This window comes from Oncorhynchus keta, chromosome 15 (genome assembly GCF_023373465.1).
Source record: "Oncorhynchus keta strain PuntledgeMale-10-30-2019 chromosome 15, Oket_V2, whole genome shotgun sequence".
NCBI lineage: Eukaryota > Metazoa > Chordata > Actinopteri > Salmoniformes > Salmonidae > Oncorhynchus > Oncorhynchus keta.
Window position 1 is genome coordinate 14,819,555 of NC_068435.1, and position 19,034 is coordinate 14,838,588.

Genomic DNA, 19,034 nt, shown 5'->3' on the forward strand with positions numbered 1-19,034 from the left:
GGGGGAAAGTTTACGCTATAACCTCACTCAGCAGAGGTTTTGTAATATGTTTGTTATTTGACGCGATTGATATGTACTATGTTCCCCTGGATATGCCCTATTAGTTGAAGCAGTCAAGTGTTTCTGTTTCCATTCTACCTTTATTCACCTGAGCACTCACTATTGTCATGTTCAGCAGATAGTTCTGCATGCAAGTAGACAATCAACGCGTGTGTGTACTACGCAGAAACCTGGATTGTCAAATGTGCACGTGAGCATTGTGGGTGCACTTTGCACACGTGCAGTACTTTTCCTAGCGAGGCAGCAGGTAGGTGTGAGGCATTCAAAGAGGTATGCAGGAAGGGCTCTCAGCTTACCCGTGGGCCGAATTCAGGACGATGAAAAGGGGAAGGCATACGGATGAATGAGCACGATCATGCTGACAAAGCGTGGTGGGGGTGGGGCTATTGTCACCTGGCAAGAGGATGTCACTGAGTGCATAGAGCCCAGTGTGACCTCCATGATCGCATGTGATTCCCTATACAAATGTTGTGGGGTCAAAGTTCAACTAGCTTTGTTACATTTCCAGAAATGTTGAAAAAATGAATGAGAAGGACCATCGAGTTCTGGCTCCAAAAATATGTTTTATTTACCACAATAATACATTTGTGCTTTTGTAGAGAATTTCATATAGATAATGGTAAAAAATTGCTAATATAAATACATTTAAATATCATAAGAAATAACTTAACTGTAAAAAAAAGAACTTTTCACTTGAGTAAAAAACATTTGGCATTGGAAACACTGACTGAATGCATAGTATCTTGAATATTCATTAGATATTTAGCCCTTCCCTTTTTAAATAATTACAAAACAAAAGTAATGACAACATCAACAGTGTGAATAAAAAATGAAATTGCAAAAGTCCAGTGTTTCTACAAGTGCTCTGTTTCTGCAGAGAGATGCTAAGGCCATGGTCCTCTTAACAACAGTGCCTATTTTTGTTGCTATTCCCTCTTTAAAGTCCCCACAAGGTGAAGTGCTCTGTCATACAGGCTTTTATCCTTCTGTACAGTGTGTCCATCTTCTGTTAAAAAGCACAGACGTCGGTTTCGGTCTCGTGACCGAACATAAAATGTGCCTCATCTCGCCTCGACTGCCATAGCCGAGAGTTTAACTCCACCAGCCCAGTGGAAACCATCCTCTTTTGAATCCCATCTAGATGGCAGGGTCTGATCTTTTTTTCTTCTCGAAATGCCTTATTTTGTGGTCGTTTATCTTGTTTTTCCTCCATCAGGAATTTCCCCAGGGTAGTGTGTCCATCAGGGATTACACTACTCGTGTTCAGAGAGAGTACTTCGCAGGCCTTGCTGTTGGGGGGTGGGGGGGACCCTTCAGCGCTCTGGGAGGTTGATGATGGGCACCCACTGGTCCATGCAGCGGCTCTCCCTGCAGAAGCGGTTCACTTTGCTTAGGGCTGGGTCTTTCCAGGACGAGGAGTGTGGGCTCTGCACAGACAAGAGAAAAAGAGAGAATGAGTCAATAGTGGCACAAGGATCCAAATGCCTGTTTTATGACATGTAGGCCTAACATGACAATGGAATAGATAGAAACCTGGGGGTTTCAAGACTATGAGCAATTAAGTTACTTGCCTAAATGAAAATCCCACAAGCGGCAAGTCGAGATATCAACACTGAGTGGTGCGCTACAGGACTCAAGGAGTGAGTAATTACTGGGTGTGTTCTGACAAGTTCAGAGCATGAGTGTCTCAAGTGCATCAGTAAAATAAAATAAACGTTGGAGACATTTTTAGCACCCTGGTCTGTTTGAAAGTCACTTTGAAGTCTACATTTAACATATGTTAGTGTATATTAGTGGAAATGGATACTTACAGTGACCAGGACACAGTGCAGGTCCATGGGCTCTCCCCCTTGTTTCCCTCCCCCTCCAAGGATCTCTGCCAGACGCCTGGTGTTGTTCACTCGCAGGATGTTGATGTCATTCTCACAGCAGAATGCCTGGATCAGGGTGAAGTGGATCTGAAGGGCCACGTCCTTTACATCCTCGTCATCTGTAGCCAGGATGCACAGAACCACATTATCTGGATCTCTGTTGAAGAAAGTAACAGACAAATGGTTAGTAACGCAGTAATAGCACATGAATTTAAAACATTTTTTTAACTAGGCAAGTCAGTTAAGAACAAATTCTTATTTACAATGATGGCCTACCGGGGCAGAATGGCAGATGTTTACCTTGTCAGCTCAGGGATTCAATCCAGCAACCTTTTGGTTACTGGCCCAATGCTCTAACCACTAGACTACCTGCCCCCAAATTGCAGACATTCTAAAACAGGCATGCATAGACAAAAACTACATCATTGCAACTTTAATTGATTTTAATGAAGCGAAGCCTACTTACACATTCAATGATTTAGCTGCTTCATAGACCCCTACTGTTATGCATCCTTGGGGTAATGCTGATGAGAGAACCTCTTCCAAGGCTTTTGTCACTGTATCCATCCTACAACAGCGAAAGGAACGAATTGTTAGAACTAACATCAAATTCACATCAACTTTCACATATTCATGGCCAAAACTCAACTTCTTGAAAAGGAGGCCATGCCAGGGCTAATCTATCAGCCTGGTAAATTACAGCCAAAAGCAGGCACCGGCTTTGGTATACTAGTATTAGCTAGGTAGCTACTGTAGGTAGTGAGTAAAAATGACTGATTTGCAAGTTGAAACTCTGAAATCGCGTTTGATTTTCGGTGCATGTCACTCCATAATTGACTTAATATTATTGTATGATGAGTACATTGATAGTCGAATACACTGAAGCTTTTAGTTCATGTCAAAAGTGTGCTACCCTAAAGTGACCTGACACCGGCATTTACAGTAGGCTAAACTGTAAGTGAGCTGAACAGAAAAGCTGGCGTTAGCTAGCTACATATTCAAATATTGCATAAACCTCAACCAAGCCAAGCTACTGTTACCTAGCTAGTTGACAAAGTAAACAATATCAAAGTTTAGGTCAAGTTAACTGTAGTTCAATATCTGAATAAAATTACATTGAAGTTTTGCGCATTCTTTTTCGTAAATTGAATGCATGCATGGCTTGATGGCCAGAACAGTCACTCACAAATTGTACTGACAACATTGGCAAATGCAAAAGCGCTTAAAAGTATAGTTTACCTTTCTGTAGAATATTCCCCACTTAGTTCCTCAAATGTCATCTTGCACATAAAATCCAAATAGAAACAAAGATATTGCTTGCTGATATATCCCTTTTTGTGCTAGCGATTTTTTGTCACTATACACCGTTTATCGTTCGCTGTTGAAAATGAAGCAACTTATCTGCTGTACACGCAGATATTATTGGCGATTTGGGGTCATGTCGAACATTTGCATACTTAAGATCATTGGCCACATGCTAATTTACCAGGACCGTTCTAAATAGGGAATGGCTGTAAAATGAGTAGCAACCACTGGTAGCAACAGTAATGAGATATTCTGATTGGAACACGATTTTAGAGAGGCGTGGTCTGCCTCAGCAGTTGCATGACCTGTATCTGAGGTGGTGTAAGCATGTTATGAAGCCAGTCAAAATGTGAAGGGTTATTTAGTTATTCAAGATAAACGAAAGAGGTCTTGAAAAAGTTAGCTTGATGCAAATGCTTTATTGCATTCCTAACTGTCCGTGTTTTTATTTGTGCATTTGGAAACAGAACACAAGACAGCATGTAGCAGCCTACTTGTGCCATATCTGGTCTGTGAACATTTGCTTCAGTAACCTACAGATGGTATGCCCACACACACAAACACGTATAGTAAGTATTATCCAAAGGGTGTGAAGAACATGTCACATGATGAAAAGTAAAAGAGTAGTAATCAAGAGGTATGTTAAACATCATAGGAGGACGTGTGTTAAGAAGTCAAGTTCATCAACCAGAATAAACAAACATTTTAGCAATTGTGTTATTGAAAATTGAAATGGTCTACATGCGAGGATATGTTGACCTGTATTTTGCTAGGAAAATTCTGCAAACTCACCTGTCATGAGAAAGAGCCGGTGTGAAGATATAGCAACGAGACGCAAACCGTTTCTGATTGGACATTCGGCAGAGCTTGCGAAACCGCGACATCTGGAGGAGAGAGTAGCCTACAAAATATTTACGAGAGACGGGTGAGAATCGTCTGAGGTATATGCTACTACTACAATGCATGCAATCTATTATGCCAATTTTATCTGTTTCAAACCCCGCTCCTTTTCTTCTATATAGTCATCTTTACACATTTTGTATTTTTGTCATCTGAATTTGACAGCCTATTTGATGTCAATGCATACCTGGGTGAATGAGTTCAGGTGGTATCAAATTTCATGTCATTGCCCCCAAAGAAGCTTCAATGGTTGAACAGCACTTGAGGCCAGGAGAGTTAAACCTTTCATGGTTTTCTATGGGACTTTAGTATCAACTGGTGTACAAAGTAATATAATGAAAACAGGGCTGCCAAAGTTTGAAGAAAGCTTGGAGGGAGATTTGCTATGTTTAAAAGCTCATTTATTGTAATTTGAGGTATTTTGACATGACTTCAAAATTCAACAACTTACCATTAGATTTTTGGGTGGTTTGACACTTTATTCAAACAGTAGTGAAATGAGATATGGCAAATGACAGAAACAGTGGAAAGGTTGGAAGCAGGGATTAAGCCCTGTTCTCAGGTGGAAAGTTGTATGCAGCACATGCAGGCGAGGGTTACCACTACAACAAGGACATTTTTATATTAATGCTTGATGGCAGTGGGCAATCAAATCATAGATTGCAGTCTGTTTGTTCATAAACATTTTGTAATTTGGGTGAACTCTCTCTTTAAAATAGGGCTGAAAGAAAATCCTGCTTGTACTCCAGGAAGGTTGACCGCCCCTGATCTATGTTTCCCAAGTGCTGGGTGTTTGAAAATGTTCTTGTTGTTATAACAATACATTTCTCATAATCACCAGACCTTCAAGAAAAATAGAATGAATATATCAATATTCAGGTGGTTTATGCCTACTAGTTGAAGATCCTTGCCATCATTTTACGCTACATAGACAAAATATGACATGTTTATGAGCTGTGAGTCCCCCTACCATCTCTGCCTAGCATGTGCACAATACTAAAATGTCAACAATTATATTTGATTCCTGGAGCATATCCAATGCTTATTTGTATGGCTTATTCAAAACTGTCCATGAATGGCTACAAAAATACATAACCTCAAATAATGCATTTCCGGACACAGGTAGGCATATCAGATTTCAAATATGCAGATTACACCGGCAAAATTGGGATGAAGTGGAATAATACAAGAAGTGTGGGGAATATCAGTAGTGTTCTTGCTGACGAGCACCGTAATCACCCTATATTTTAGTCCATTGTTACAAATAAGAATTGTTCCACTGATCAGACTAAGTCAAGTAAATAGATTATAAAATGTCCCATCGACAAGATGACAAGATGACAGAAATCTGCTCGTACACCCTAACCAAATGATTTATATAGTTATTGTCCCCCATCTAGATTGAAATGTACACTTTTGGGTTCACAATCTGTTTGACAAATTTATTGTCATAGTTACAAATCAGATCACCCTACCTAACTTCCTTGCTAAAACATAATGTAGGTCTTTCTGCCTGCTGCCTTTGCGTTGTCACAACCTAAATGACAATCAACAAACGGTCTAAATGCTAAATGTGGATTAAATTGACTTCAAAGGGCTACATTCTGCAATAGGGACAGGAGTAACAGCAACCCCATTTTGTTGACAACATTGTGCATGAAACAGCACTACGGGGCTGCTCTTCTTACATGCTGACCACACCGCTCGCGTTGCTGCTCTTCTTACATGCTGACCACACCGCTCGCGTTGCTGCTCTTCTTACATGCTGACCACACCGCTCGCGTTGCTGCTCTTCTTACATGCTGACCACACCGCTCGCGTTGCTGCTCTTCTTACATGCTGACCACACCGCTCGCGTTGCTGCTCTTCTTACATGCTGACCACACCGCTCGCGTTGCTGCTCTTCTTACATGCTGACCACACCGCTCGCGTTGCTGCTCTTCTTACATGCTGACCACACCGCTCGCGTTGCTGCTCTTCTTACATGCTGACCACACGGCTCGCGTTGCTGCTCTTCTTACATGCTGACCACACGGCTCGCGTTGCTGCTCTTCTTACATGCTGACCACACCGCTCGCGTTGCTGCTCTTCTTACATGCTGACCACACGGCTCGCGTTGCTGCTCTTCTTACATGCTGACCACACGGCTCGCGTTGCTGCTCTTCTTACATGCTGACCACACCGCTCGCGTTGCTGCTCTTCTTACATGCTGACCACACGGCTCGCGTTGCTGCTCTTCTTACATGCTGACCACACCCTAAATGCTCTTCTTACATGCTGACCACACGGCTCGCGTTGCTGCTCTTCTTACATGCTGACCACACCGCTCGCGTTGCTGCTCTTCTTACATGCTGACCACACCGCTCGCGTTGCTGCTCTTCTTACATGCTGACCACACCGCTCGCGTTGCTGCTCTTCTTACATGCTGACCACACCGCTCGCATTGCTGCTCTTCTTACATGCTGACCACACCGCAACGTTGCTGCTCTTCTTACATGCTGACCACACCGCTCGCATTGCTGCTCTTCTTACATGCTGACCACACCGGGTTTCTGCTCTTCTTACATGCTGACCACACCGCTCGCGTTGCTGCTCTTCTTACATGCTGACCACACCGCTCGCGTTGCTGCTCTTCTTACATGCTGACCACACCGCTCGCGTTGCTGCTCTTCTTACATGCTGACCACACCGCTCGCGTTGCTGCTCTTCTTACATGCTGACCACACCGCTCGCGTTGCTGCTCTTCTTACATGCTGACCACACCGCTCGCATTGTGCGCAAAATAAATGTACACATAGATGTTATTCAATCATTTAATCTGAACTGCCAGAGCGCGTCAACGAGAGTCTGCATAGCTAGGAGCTAAAATAGAACTTGATTCTATTTTTGATGCTTGATGCACTGCAAGTCCCATCTCCTCATTGGTTTTTAGGAGCATATACCCACATGGGTGATTGAAAGATGAACTGAGGTCCACACTCCAGTCCAGTCGGTGGTGGTAATGCACCTTAAAGTTGGTTGCCAATCACCATGTCAAATCCACAGAAGACCTTTTTAAAACTATGCAAATCAGTTAAGAACACATTGTTGTTGTTTTTCACAACAACATCCTATTGGTGAACAGTGGGTTGACTGCCTTGTTCAGGGGCAGAATTACAGATTTTTACTTTGTCAGCTCAGGGATTTGATCCAGCAACCTTTCAGTTACCAGCCCAACACTAGGCTGCTGCTGGCAGCTTCTGGCTGCTAAAGGAGAAATACAATAGGGTTCCCCTTTTATCTGTGGATTAAATGTCAGAGTAGAGAACACACGATTTTGTGTGACTCAAATGGGTCAAAATTCTACAAAGATTCAGAAAAAACGGACCTTGTGCATTTCAGGTAAAATAACATCCCAATGTTTGTATCTCAGGACAAATTAGCTAGCAACGTGTCCATGAATGTTTCATGTGTTTCTATCTGTCCCCAAATTAATATAGTTTGTTTAGAGTTCGTTTTGATATTTCAACCTGCTGTCTTGGATCGCTTGGTGTGGATGGACAAAATCAACATGCGCGCAATGGCGCAGATTACTAAACTCCAGAGAACGTTTTCTATTCATCTCCACTCTAGTCTTGAGGGGCGTTTCTTTAAAACACGCATCCTTGATCCTTGATCCTTTACATAACTAGACCAATCATATGCTTTAATGTGCCACGGTTCACCGTGCTGTGGCAATACAGGACAATGATGGAGGTTCGTGATGTTCAATATCAGGCGAAAATGCTCCGATTTCAAAACTATTTGGAGCACAGTTGAAAAGTTAACGCGCTGACTATACAATGGACTAATTAGAAAATCAAAAGCAGTACTTTTCAATGTGGGAGGTATAATACGTGTTCCTTGAGAGCGTGAGAAGTGGGTGAAAAGCGTGTCTCACGGACAATGCATGAGTTGGCAGCTCTGATAGTTTGAGTTTTTTTATTTTGTATTTAAATGTCTTGTCTTGTAGCGTCCTTTTTTATACACTAGAGGAAGCTAGAGCTTCATTGACCAGAGAGCAGCAGCATTAACTCAGTCCCTGAAAACAACGTTGATCAAATCAAATTGTATTTGGCACATGTGCCGAATACAACAGGTGTAGGTAGACCTTACAGCGAAATGCTTACTTACAACCCATAACCAACAATGCAGTAAGAAAAAAGAATAATAAGAAGAAATAAAAGTGACACATTTTTGAAGAGCAGCAGTAAAAAAGCAATCGCGAGGCTATATACAGGGTATACAGGTAAAGAGTCAATGTGCGTTAGTCGAGGTAATTGAGGTAATATGCAGGTGTATATTGTAGGTAGAATGATTAAAGTCTCTTGGACCGAGGCTTGGGGTCTCTGGTACAGCTTGCGATGCGGTAGCAGAGAGAACAGTCATGACTAGGGTGGCTGGAGTCTTTGACAATTTTTAGGGCCTTCCTCTGACACCACCTGGTATAGAGGTCCTGGATGGCAGGAAGCTTGGCCCCGGTAATGTAATGGGATGTACGCATTACCCTCTGTAGTGACTTGCGGTTGGAGGTCGAGCCGTTGCCATACCAGGCAGTAATGCAGTCAGGATACTGAGGACCCATGCCAAATCTTTTCAGTCTCCTGATTGGGAATAGGTTTTGTCGTGCCCTCTTCACGACTGTCTTGGTGTGCTTGGACCATGTTATTTTGTTGTTGATGTAGACTACAGCCCCGTCGATGAGAATGGGGGCGTGCTAGGACCATGTTATTTTGTTGTTGATGTAGACTACAGCCCCGTCGATGAGAATGGGGGCGTGCTCGGACCATGTTATTTTGTTGTTGATGTAGACTACAGCCCCGTCGATGAGAATGGGGGCGTGCTAGGACCATGTTATTTTGTTGTTGATGTAGACTACAGCCCCGTCGATGAGAATGGGGGCGTGCTCGGACCATGTTATTTTGTTGTTGATGTAGACTACAGCCCCGACGATGAGAATGGGGGCGTGCTCGGTCCTTCTTTTCCTCTAGTCTTGGTCTTTTGAAGCCATTCCTTTTTCTCAGAGAATATTCAGCTTTACCGCTTCTTGCCTACCTATACCTTCATTTCCGTGGTCATTTGGTTACACATTTACACATTACTATTGTCATGTTTTATTATTAAAACCAATACATTATTTGGAAATGATGAAATCATTACCAGTAGACTGTGTAGGCGAATCGTACTATACCTAAAAAAAACATTTTCTTATACCGTCACAATGGAAATTTGATATTTTCTATTGTTAAAATGAAAACCCTAGAGACATGTGTATACAGTATATTATGTATACTATTGTGGGATATTGAGCAGCCCTTATTTACATGGTAAATGCATACAATAAAAATATGAGAGTATGTCATATGAATGTAATTACTGAAGGGAACCCTTGCGTGCTATATCAAACTAAAAGCTATTATGAGTCTAATGAACCTCAGGGAGTTTTTGTAATGGGCAAAAGCTCCAAGCTCCGCTCTAAGCAGGGAGCTGTAGTAGCTACAGTACCCTTGAGGTGCCAGTGGCCCCATTCTTACTTTAGTCTCTCCTCCAGCCCGCAGACTGGAACAAGGGCAAGGTAAAAACTGGGGCCTGGAGCCTACACCAGAGAGAGGGAGAATAATATGCTTCCACACAAGACCATCAGATGATAAATCACGCCATTGTACTGCACGACCACCACCACTTCTACCTTAACTTGCGTTATATTAGTGGTAGCAGATGTAGGAGCGTCATTTGAACCAGTTTGCTACAGCAGGAAAATAATCCTGCAGCAATAGGAAATGTGAATTATTATGTGGATTATAATTAATGGACATTTTTGTAGGGGTTGATATATTTTTCGTAAGGGAAAATCAAGTCTGAAATGTCAAAGTGTAAATTAAAAACTAAAGAAACTTTTTTAAACCTCAAATACATGACACGTTTTACAAGTCCTGTATTGCATTTAAGTTCGCCTGTATCATGTTGATCAAAGTAAGATGCTACATCTGTAGGTCCTGTATTGCAAGTAAGTTTGCCTGTCTCATGGTGATCAAATTAAGATACTGCATCTGTAGAGGCTAACACTACTGAAAATGTTATGTAAGGGATATCATAGAAAAAGAGACAAGGATTTAACTAGATAAAATAGATAAAATAGACACTATTAGCTGAGGAATTACATAGAATTGCATAGAAAGAAATGTAAAGGCATTTTCTCTATGTACAGTAGCCTGCACAATACAAATGAAAGGTGACATGCTAAATGTATACTTTATGAGCACATTAATAAATATACCTACATAAAGATGAACAAATATAATAACTTCATTATTTTATTTATTCATTATTTTACCAGGTAAGTTGACTGAGAACACGTTCTCATTTACAGCAACAACCTGGGGAATAGTTACAGGGGAGAGGAGGGGGATGAATGAGCCAATTGTAAACTGGGGATTTAGCCAAGACACCAGGGTTAACACCCCTACTCTTACAATAAGTGCCATGGGATCTTTAATGACCTCAGAGAGTCAGGACACCCGTTTAACGTCCCATCCGAAAGACGGATCAATAAAAATATAAGTTTATATATATATATATATATATGTGTGTGTCTAAAAACTACCTCAATATAAGTTTATCAAGTATGGCATTAACAATAATCAATGACTTTAAACATTGTAACTTCATTCCCTCCGTTGAGCATGATGTGAAAGTTGAAGAGAAAAGGTCTCAGGGAAACACATGATAAATACATCAGGTACTGACACCGCTATTGAAAACACATAAAATACCTTTGTTTTGACGCAATAATCCTAATTTGTTTGGTGATGAGGGTACATTAAAACAGTAAATGAGAGGAGGGGGGTAAACATAAAAGAATGGGACCGCCAGCTCAGCGATGATAAATGTGGTCTCGGCAATAGAGAGGCCATGTACAACATTTCTTTCCAATGTCCTGATTGCTCAATTAATTCTACAGCTGGTTCTTTTGCAGTCCCGTTTAATGTGTAAACAGTCATATTTCCTCCCAGATTAGTATAGATACAGGTTTACACTCTGCTCTGCTTAAAGGTATTTGGGAGTCATTATGCCACAATGGGCCCATGTATCATCTCAGGTTTTTCCTCCACCACTTCAAACCCTCTTCTCATTCCCAGCTCCTGGCTCTTTGGTAAGGGGGGGGGGCTGGGCCCTCTGTGTGTGAGGTTAGAGTGTGTGGGCTTCTCTCCCACTGATGTATTAGCTGGCATATGCAGGCGACAAATTACCAGGCAAAGGTAGTCAATTATCCACTTTGAAAAAACGAGTGACTGGGCGCCCCGGTGGCCCCAGGGCCCCTTTTCCAATTCAGGGAATGATTTCCCGAAGAGTGGGAGAGGAGAGGAAGGAGCCTATGTGGAGGAGGAAGAGGAGGAAGGAGACTGTGAGGAAGAGGAGGAAGGAGGGAAAAGAAACGACCCGTGTCCTCTACCCCACTTTCTTCACCCCTCTTTCTCTCCACTCAAATCCAGATAACAGGAAGCTGTGTGAAAATGCTAAATGCTATTATCGCCCCTTCAGAGTACATAAACCTTCACTTATGATGGATGTGTATGGGATTTAGAATGGCCTCTTGTCAAACAGCAGGCATTTCTCCCTCTTATCTGGCTCTCTCTTTTTCCCACCTTTTCGTTTTACCAAAATCAGGCCCCTAGTTGATCTGGCCTAGCTATTAAAGTGGAATATTTGAGCAGTCACACACGCACACACGTACACACACACACTATCCCTTGCCACCCTGTCGTGTAATTTTTGGTAGGCCACTGATTTCTCTAACCTCTTTTTGGAGGAGAGAGGGATGGATGGAGGGGAGGGGTATAGATGGAGGTGAGGGGTATGGATGGAGGGGAGGGGTATGGATGGAGGGGAGGGGTATAGATGGAGGTAAGGGGTATGGATGGAGGGGAGGGGTATGGATGGAGGAGAGAGGGATTGATAGAGGGGAGGCGTATAGATGGAGGAGATAGGGATGGTGGAGGGGAGGGGTATGGATGGAGGAGAGAGGGATGGATGGAGGGGAGGGGTATGGATGGAGGAGAGAGGGATGGATGGAGGGGAGGGGTATGGATGGAGGAGAGAGGGATGGATAGAGGGGAGGGGTATGGATGGAGGAGAGAGGGATGGATGGAGGGGAGGGGTATGGGTGGAGGGGAGGGGTATGGATGGAGGAGAGAGTGATTGATAGAGGGGAGGGGTATAGATGGAGGGGGGGTATGGGTGGAGGGGAGGGGTATGGGTGGAGTATGGGTGGAGGGGAGGGGTATGGGTGGAGGTGGGGGGTATGGGTGGAGGGGGGTATAGGTGGAGGGGAGCGGTATGGTACTCTGACCAGACCCCTTTGGACGTTTGCCGGCGCCCTGCAGCTGACTGACACGGGTGACACTTAGAGAAATTAGATCATTAGCTGGAATTACAAGGAGGTTTTGATAGCTGGGTAATGGGTTTTAATGATGGAATTTAGCATAGAGCGCCACAAGGGACAGATAGTATACACAGGCAGACAGGACATTTAATGACGTGAGAGAAGGGTCGAGTGTGGAGGAGGAGAGAGGGGACAGAGGTCAGGATAGAGAGAAGAGAGAAGGAGAGTAAGATCTGGGACTGTGTTTGTGAGAGTTTAAGGAAGGGGAGAAATAATCGTCAGTACTGAACTCCGTATCAGAAGAAGAGGAAATGTGAGGGACTTTCCAAGATGGATAACTGGGCTCATTTTCAGATCCCCCGTCTGTAAAATACATTTAGTTTGTATGTGTTACGGTCAAATGTGTACACCACGGGAAATAGGCATATTCAGACACACAGCAAACTGTTTGTAGTTTTACAAGTAGCTAACTACAGTACAGAATACTATTGAGGTTCTATTGTCTGATTTTCACCAAAAGTATATCACTTTTTTGACAAGGTATAACTTCCCTTATCAATTGCATTATAATGGAATGAGACAGATGGACAATTTGAATTAGTAGGACTTTCAAAGAAACTAAACTACTTTAAGAGAAAATAACTTTAGCCCAGAGTTGGTCAACACAGCCAAGTCTTAGAGTTTTATGTCTTCAAATGTAAGATTTCCAAATGAAAACAGATAATAACAAAATATTCTTCAATTATCAGAAAAGATGCAGCCATAAGCCTGGCCAGAATTGCAAAGGAGTCTAAAAGAGTGGCAGAAGAAACTAAAAGAAAAGAGTATTTAAGATGCATACAAACTGTCAGTTAGTATGGGTATTAGTCGGGTAACACTTCATTTCAACTACAGTCAAATAAACAACAGTTGTATAATGCACAACCATATAACTAGCCATGAAAGTTACAATCAAACTTACTTTAAATGTCATTAAGTATGTTTACTATTGAACAGAAAACTTTGTCCAAGTTGAGTAATCACAAAGTTGTCCAATATACAATTGCAATAGATTTGTAAAAGAGGTTATGTATCTATGCACTTTTCATTAACATTACTGTATAAAGATACTCTATACGCTACCCCCCTCTCTATACGCTACCCCCCTCTCTCTCTCCGCTAACCCCCCTCTCTATACGCTAACCCCCCTCTCTCTCTCCGCTAACCCCCCTGATTCACAGCAGTGCAGAACAATCCACATCCCCTCTGGACTCCTACTGAAAGAGTCTCTCTCTTTCACCACAAGGCGAGTTGAAAAACAAGAGGATAGGTGGAGAGATGAAGCCAGTTTGTCCTGGACTCCTACTGAAAGAGTCTCTCTCTTTCACCACAAGGCAAGTTGAAAAACACCCAAGAGGATAGGTGGAGAGATGAAGCCAGTTTTTCCTGGGCTCCTACTGAAAGAGTCTCTCTCTTTCACCGCAAGGCAAGTTGAAAAACACCCAAGAGGATAGGTGGAGAGATGAAGCCAGTTTGTCCTGGGCTCCTACTGAAAGAGTCTCTCTCTTTCACCACAAGGCGAGTTGAAAAACATCCAAGAGGATAGGTGGAGAGATGAAGCCAGTTTGTCCTGGGCTCCTACTGAAAGAGTCTCTCTTTCACCGCAAGGCAAGTTGAAAAACACCCAAGAGGATAGGTGGAGAGATGAAGCCAGTTTGTCCTGGGCTCCTACTGAAAGAGTCTCTCTCTTTCACCGCAAGGCAAGTTGAAAAACACCCAAGAGGATAGGTGGAGAGATGAAGCCAGTTTGTCCTGGGCTCCTACTGAAAGAGTCTCTCTCTTTCACCGCAAGGCAAGTTGAAAAACACCCAAGAGGATAGGTGGAGAGATGAAGCCAGTTTGTCCTGGGCTCCTACTGAAAGAGTCTCTCTCTTTCACCGCAAGGCAAGTTGAAAAACACCCAAGAGGATAGGTGGAGAGATGAAGCCAGTTTGTCCTGGGCTCCTACTGAAAGAGTCTCTCTCTTTCACCACAAGGAAAGTTGAAAAACACCCAAGAGGATAGGTGGAGAGATGAAGCCAGTTTGTCCTGGGCTCCTACTGAAAGAGTCTCTCTCTTTCACCGCAAGGAAAGTTGAAAAACACCCAAGAGGATAGGTGGAGAGATGAAGCCAGTTTGTCCTGGGCTCCTACTGAAAGAGTCTCTCTCTTTCACCGCAAGGCAAGTTGAAAAACACCCAAGAGGATAGGTGGAGAGATGAAGCCAGTTTGTCCTGGACTCCTACTAAAAGAGGCTCTCTCTGTCAGCGAGAGAACGAGGACTGACCCTGGTCCACAGTGGATCTGTTCCTAAACAGCCATTGCACTAATGGCTTTTTGAAGGTGTTACAAACAGCTTCAAGTCAAATTTAGGCACTGAAAAACGGACATAATACTTGTATACCACCTACTCTACACAGCAGGACATTACCTGGCTTCCCTTCTCTACCTCTCTTATTCCTGTAAAGTAAATACCTGCATTACAGATCTGAGCAATCCAGTCCCTGTCCATATTCCCGAAAACATCTGAAACCCTCATCAAAGAGTATCTTAAATAATCCCTCAGTACCCATATTTGCGCATAATGGCATTTCCACCGACATTTCCCACATAATACATTTTACAGACACAAACAGATCCCACCATATAGAACGAACTAATGATCTGTTGGCATTTATATAATTACACTGAAACTTCCTGTTTCCATCACAGCTGTTTTTTTTAATACGATATGACTTCCCTCACATAAAAACTGTGGTTGGAAATGTGGTTTATGACTGAGATATGTGATTGTCCCACCTAGCTATCTTAAGATGAATGCACTAACTGTAAGTCGCTCTGGATAGCCTAAATTACTCAAATGCTAAATACACACACCCATGGTTGGTACACCGTTTTCCTACCAGACCAGGGGAGGCAGTCATTTTTATTTATTTATTTTTATTTCACCTTTACTTAACCAGGTAGGCCAGGTGAGAACAAGTTCTCATTTACAACTGCGACCTGGCCAAGATAAAGCAAAGCAGTGCGACAAAAACAACAACACAGAGTTACAAATGGGATAAACAAACATACAGTCAATAACACAATAGAAAAATATATGTACAGTGTGTGCAAATGTAGTAAGATTAGTGAGGTAAGACAATAAATAGGCCATAGTGGCAAAATAATTACAATTTAGCATTAACACTGGAGTGACAGATGTGCAGATGATGATGTGCAAGTAGAGATACTGGGGTGTAAAAGAGCAAGAAAAATAAATAACAATATGGGGATGAGGTCGTTGGGTGGTCTATTTACAGATGGCCTGTGTACAGGTGCAGTAATTGGTAAGCTGCTCTGACAGCTAATGCTTAAAGTTAGTGAGGGAGATATAAGTCTCCAGCTTCAGTGATTTTTGCAATTAATTCCAGTCATTGGCAGCAGAGAACTGGAAGGAAAGGCGGCCAAAGGAGGTGTTGGCTTTGGGGATGACCAGTGAAATATACCTACTGGAGCGTGTACGGGTGGGTGTTGCTATGGTGATGTCTTTTTAAAATTTATTTTTCATTTTTTATGGTGATGTTTTGTTGAGCTGCTATAAGGCCAGGCCTGGGGGCCTGCAGTAGCCAGATCTCAGAGATAATCGACCAGCTCAGTGGTCCCCTCCCCAGCCCTCCCTCCCCCTGTCCCTGATCCTGTACAGTAATAACTGTACTCATGTCAGGGAGGTAATTTGCTGCAAAAGGTGACAAATTTCACTGTTGCTCCACTAAGTGATTCATGCTCGGTTGTGGTTCCTGTTTGGCCCTGTCCGGGGGTGTCCTCGGATGGGGCCACAGTGTCTCCTGACCCCTCCTGTCTCAGCCTCCAGTATTTATGCTGCAGTAGTTTATGTGTCGGGGGGCTAGGGTCAGTTTGTTATATCTGGAGTACTTCTCCTGTCCTATTCGGTGTCCTGTGTGAATCTAAGTGTGCGTTCTCTAATTCTCTCCTTCTCTCTTTCTTTCTCTCTCTCGGAGGACCTGAGCCCTAGGACCATGCCCCAGGACTACCTGACATGATGACTCCTTGCTGTCCCCAGTCCACCTGGCCATGCTGCTGCTCCAGTTTCAACTGGCCTGGGCCCTAGGACCATGTCCCAGGACTACCTGACATGATGACTCCTTGCTGTCCCCAGTCCACCTGGCCATGCTGCTGCTCCAGTTTCAACTGTTCTGCCTTACTATTATTCAACCATGCTGGTCATTTATGAACATTTGAACATCTTGGCCACGTTCTGTTATAATCTCCACCCGGCACAGCCAGAAGAGGACTGGCCACCCCACATATGCTCTCTCTAATTCTCTCTTTCTTTCTCTCTCTCGGAGGACCTGAGCCCTAGGACCATGCCCCAGGACTACCTGACATGATGACTCCTTGCTGTCCCCAGTCCACCTGGCCATGCTGCTGCTCCAGTTTCAACTGGCCTGGGCCCTAGGACCATGTCCCAGGACTACCTGACATGATGACTCCTTGCTGTCCCCAGTCCACCTGGCCATGCTGCTGCTCCAGTTTCAACTGTTCTGCCTTACTATTATTCAACCATGCTGGTAATTTATGAACATTTGAACATCTTGGCCACGTTCCGTTATAATCTCCACCCGGCACAGCCAGAAGAGGACTGGCCACCCCACATATGCTCTCTCTAATTCTCTCTTTCTTTCTCTCTCTCGGAGGACCTGAGCCCTAGGACCGTGCCCCAGGACTACCTGACATGATGGCTCCTTGCTGTTCCCAGTCCACCTGACTGTGCTGCTGCTCCAGTTTCAACTGTTCTGCCTTATTATTATTCGACCATGCTGGTCATTTATGAACATTTGAACATCTTGGTCATGTTCTGTTATAATCTCTACCCGGCACAGCCAGAAGAGAGGCCACCCCACATAGCCCGGTTCCTCTCTAGGTTTCTTCCTAGGTTTTGGCCTTTCTAGGGAGTTTTTCCTAGCCACCGTGCTTTTACACCTGCATTGTTTGCTGTTTGGGGTTTTAGGCTGGGTTTCTGTACAGCACTTTGAGATATCAGCTGATGTACGAAGGGCTATATAAATAAATTTGATTTGATTTTATTTGATTTTGGTTCGCTGCCCTGTTGTTACTGTGGCACCCAGGTGGATCTGGGTTCTCCTGCAGATATACTTCCTTCCCAGCTTTAACTTGACCTTTAACCAATGGGAGGAAAGGGAGGATTCTGATGGGGCATTTGGACTAGATAGTCTACCCTAAGACAAAGCTCTTGGGTTTGCGGCCATGATTATGTCCACATTAAATTGACAAATGCTAGATAATATATGTTCCCAATACATGGTCTGTCATGCAGTATGTTTCCAACCTATCTCAGTTGTAGCCTAATAGTCTATTATGCAACGGGTGGTTTGGAATTCCCATTGTTCATCTGTCCTGCCCATACTACACAACACACACATTGCCAGTACATTCATGAAAAATGCCATTGTTACTGAGCAATGTGCTACTACTACTACTACTACTACTACTACTACTACTACTACAACAACTATGTAGACAGATCCACTGCCCAGCCATGCAATTTATAAACTTTAGATCTCTACGGTGTTCCTTAGTAATGAAGGTGTCGGGAGTCGGGACAAGACAGACAGGCAGCTTTTCTCAGTCAGTCGAAATCATGAATAAGCATAATTTTTATTGATATTTTTCAAAGAAATGTCAATAGAAAAACAGGTTAAACGAAACAAAATTCAGCTAGTTTTCTATCTTTCCAGCTTCAGTCTGAAGTGATGGTGTTAGCTGTGTAATAGGCAAGCTAGCAAGGTGGGTAGAGCTTCCATAGCAACCTGAAAAGTTGTGGAACTATCAACCAGCACTTTACATGGCAGTCAATAGTCAATACTAATAGAACTAACAACCAGAGAACGCCTAAAATTGCACTTGACAACCATTGTTAGTGAATGTAGCATCGCGTTTTGATAAGAATTGGGAAAGATTCTTGCTTTTTAATGCTGGTAACCCTTTCTATAAAAGCAATAATACACTTAAGTCCATGTGTTACGACATTTTTATCATGGCTGTGGTGGTCAATGAACATGTTACAGCCATGATAAAAATGTCATAACACATGGCCTCTCATGTATTATTGCTTAAGTATGTGCATCTATGACTTTGTTTCAGCAATTTCCTCTTCAACTCAAACTATTGTAGACTCAAACTGGAATGAAATCCTGTTGAGTATGTAGCCTACTATTCTACTGCAAACCATAAATCTGGTGTCTTTCGGACACCAGAACTAAACAAATCAAAACAAATACATATTTTGTCAGCCTCGTGGTCTTTTTGGAGTTCTCATCCCACTTAGCTGCTGGACCTACCATCAACAAGTCGACCAAGCCTCCACTGTGTCACATCATAACAAATTAGGCAGACAGGGCAACAGGGGGGAGATTGCTACATTCATCATGGAATAAATAGATAATGTCATCAAAGCTG

General features: G+C 43.1%; 1 protein-coding gene and 1 long non-coding RNA gene across 6 annotated transcripts; one reads left to right on the plus strand and one right to left on the minus strand.

Moving 5' to 3' along the window:
* Nucleotides 1-603: 603 nt before the first annotated feature.
* Nucleotides 604-3,354, minus strand: LOC118394493 (growth arrest and DNA damage-inducible protein GADD45 alpha-like). 2 transcript variants are annotated; one of them, XM_052463470.1, is made up of 5 exons: nucleotides 3,171-3,354; nucleotides 2,398-2,499; nucleotides 1,872-2,088; nucleotides 1,632-1,684; nucleotides 1,352-1,487 (listed from the first exon to the last, which is right to left on the minus strand). In XM_052463470.1, exons 1-4 carry the CDS (start codon nucleotides 3,218-3,220, stop codon nucleotides 1,667-1,669), a joined length of 387 nt encoding a protein of 128 aa, XP_052319430.1. In that variant the 5' UTR covers nucleotides 3,221-3,354; the 3' UTR covers nucleotides 1,352-1,487; nucleotides 1,632-1,666. The 2 variants fall into 2 exon arrangements, with proteins under 2 accessions (XP_035643609.1, XP_052319430.1); XM_035787716.2 differs by lacking the exon at nucleotides 1,632-1,684 and having other exon boundaries at nucleotides 604-1,487; nucleotides 3,171-3,346.
* Nucleotides 3,355-3,546: 192 nt separating this feature from the next.
* On the plus strand, nucleotides 3,547-18,505 carry LOC118394495 (uncharacterized). Of its 4 annotated transcripts, none has more exons than XR_008065106.1 (4): nucleotides 3,547-3,778; nucleotides 4,010-4,177; nucleotides 16,556-17,125; nucleotides 17,252-18,505. It is a non-coding gene; the product is annotated as an uncharacterized LOC118394495 (long non-coding RNA). The 4 variants fall into 4 exon arrangements; XR_008065105.1 differs by lacking the exons at nucleotides 3,547-3,778; nucleotides 4,010-4,177 and adding exons at nucleotides 13,759-14,122; nucleotides 14,213-14,488 and having other exon boundaries at nucleotides 14,673-17,125; XR_008065103.1 differs by lacking the exons at nucleotides 3,547-3,778; nucleotides 4,010-4,177 and adding an exon at nucleotides 13,759-14,122 and having other exon boundaries at nucleotides 14,213-17,125.
* The last annotated feature ends 529 nt before the right edge of the window (nucleotides 18,506-19,034 follow it).

Bases quoted from the DNA above. Each gene is read 5' to 3' on its own strand.
- LOC118394493 (XM_035787716.2), bottom strand. From the start codon at position 3,220: ATGTGCAAGATGACATTTGAGGAACTAAGTGGGGAATATTCTACAGAA. The intron at 2,500-3,170 runs GTAAACTATACT...TCGCTGTTGTAG, and splicing joins GGGGAATATTCTACAGAAAG to GATGGATACAGTGACAAAAG. The intron at 1,488-1,871 runs GTAAGTATCCAT...TTGTCTGTGCAG, and splicing joins TGCACTGTGTCCTGGTCACT to AGCCCACACTCCTCGTCCTG.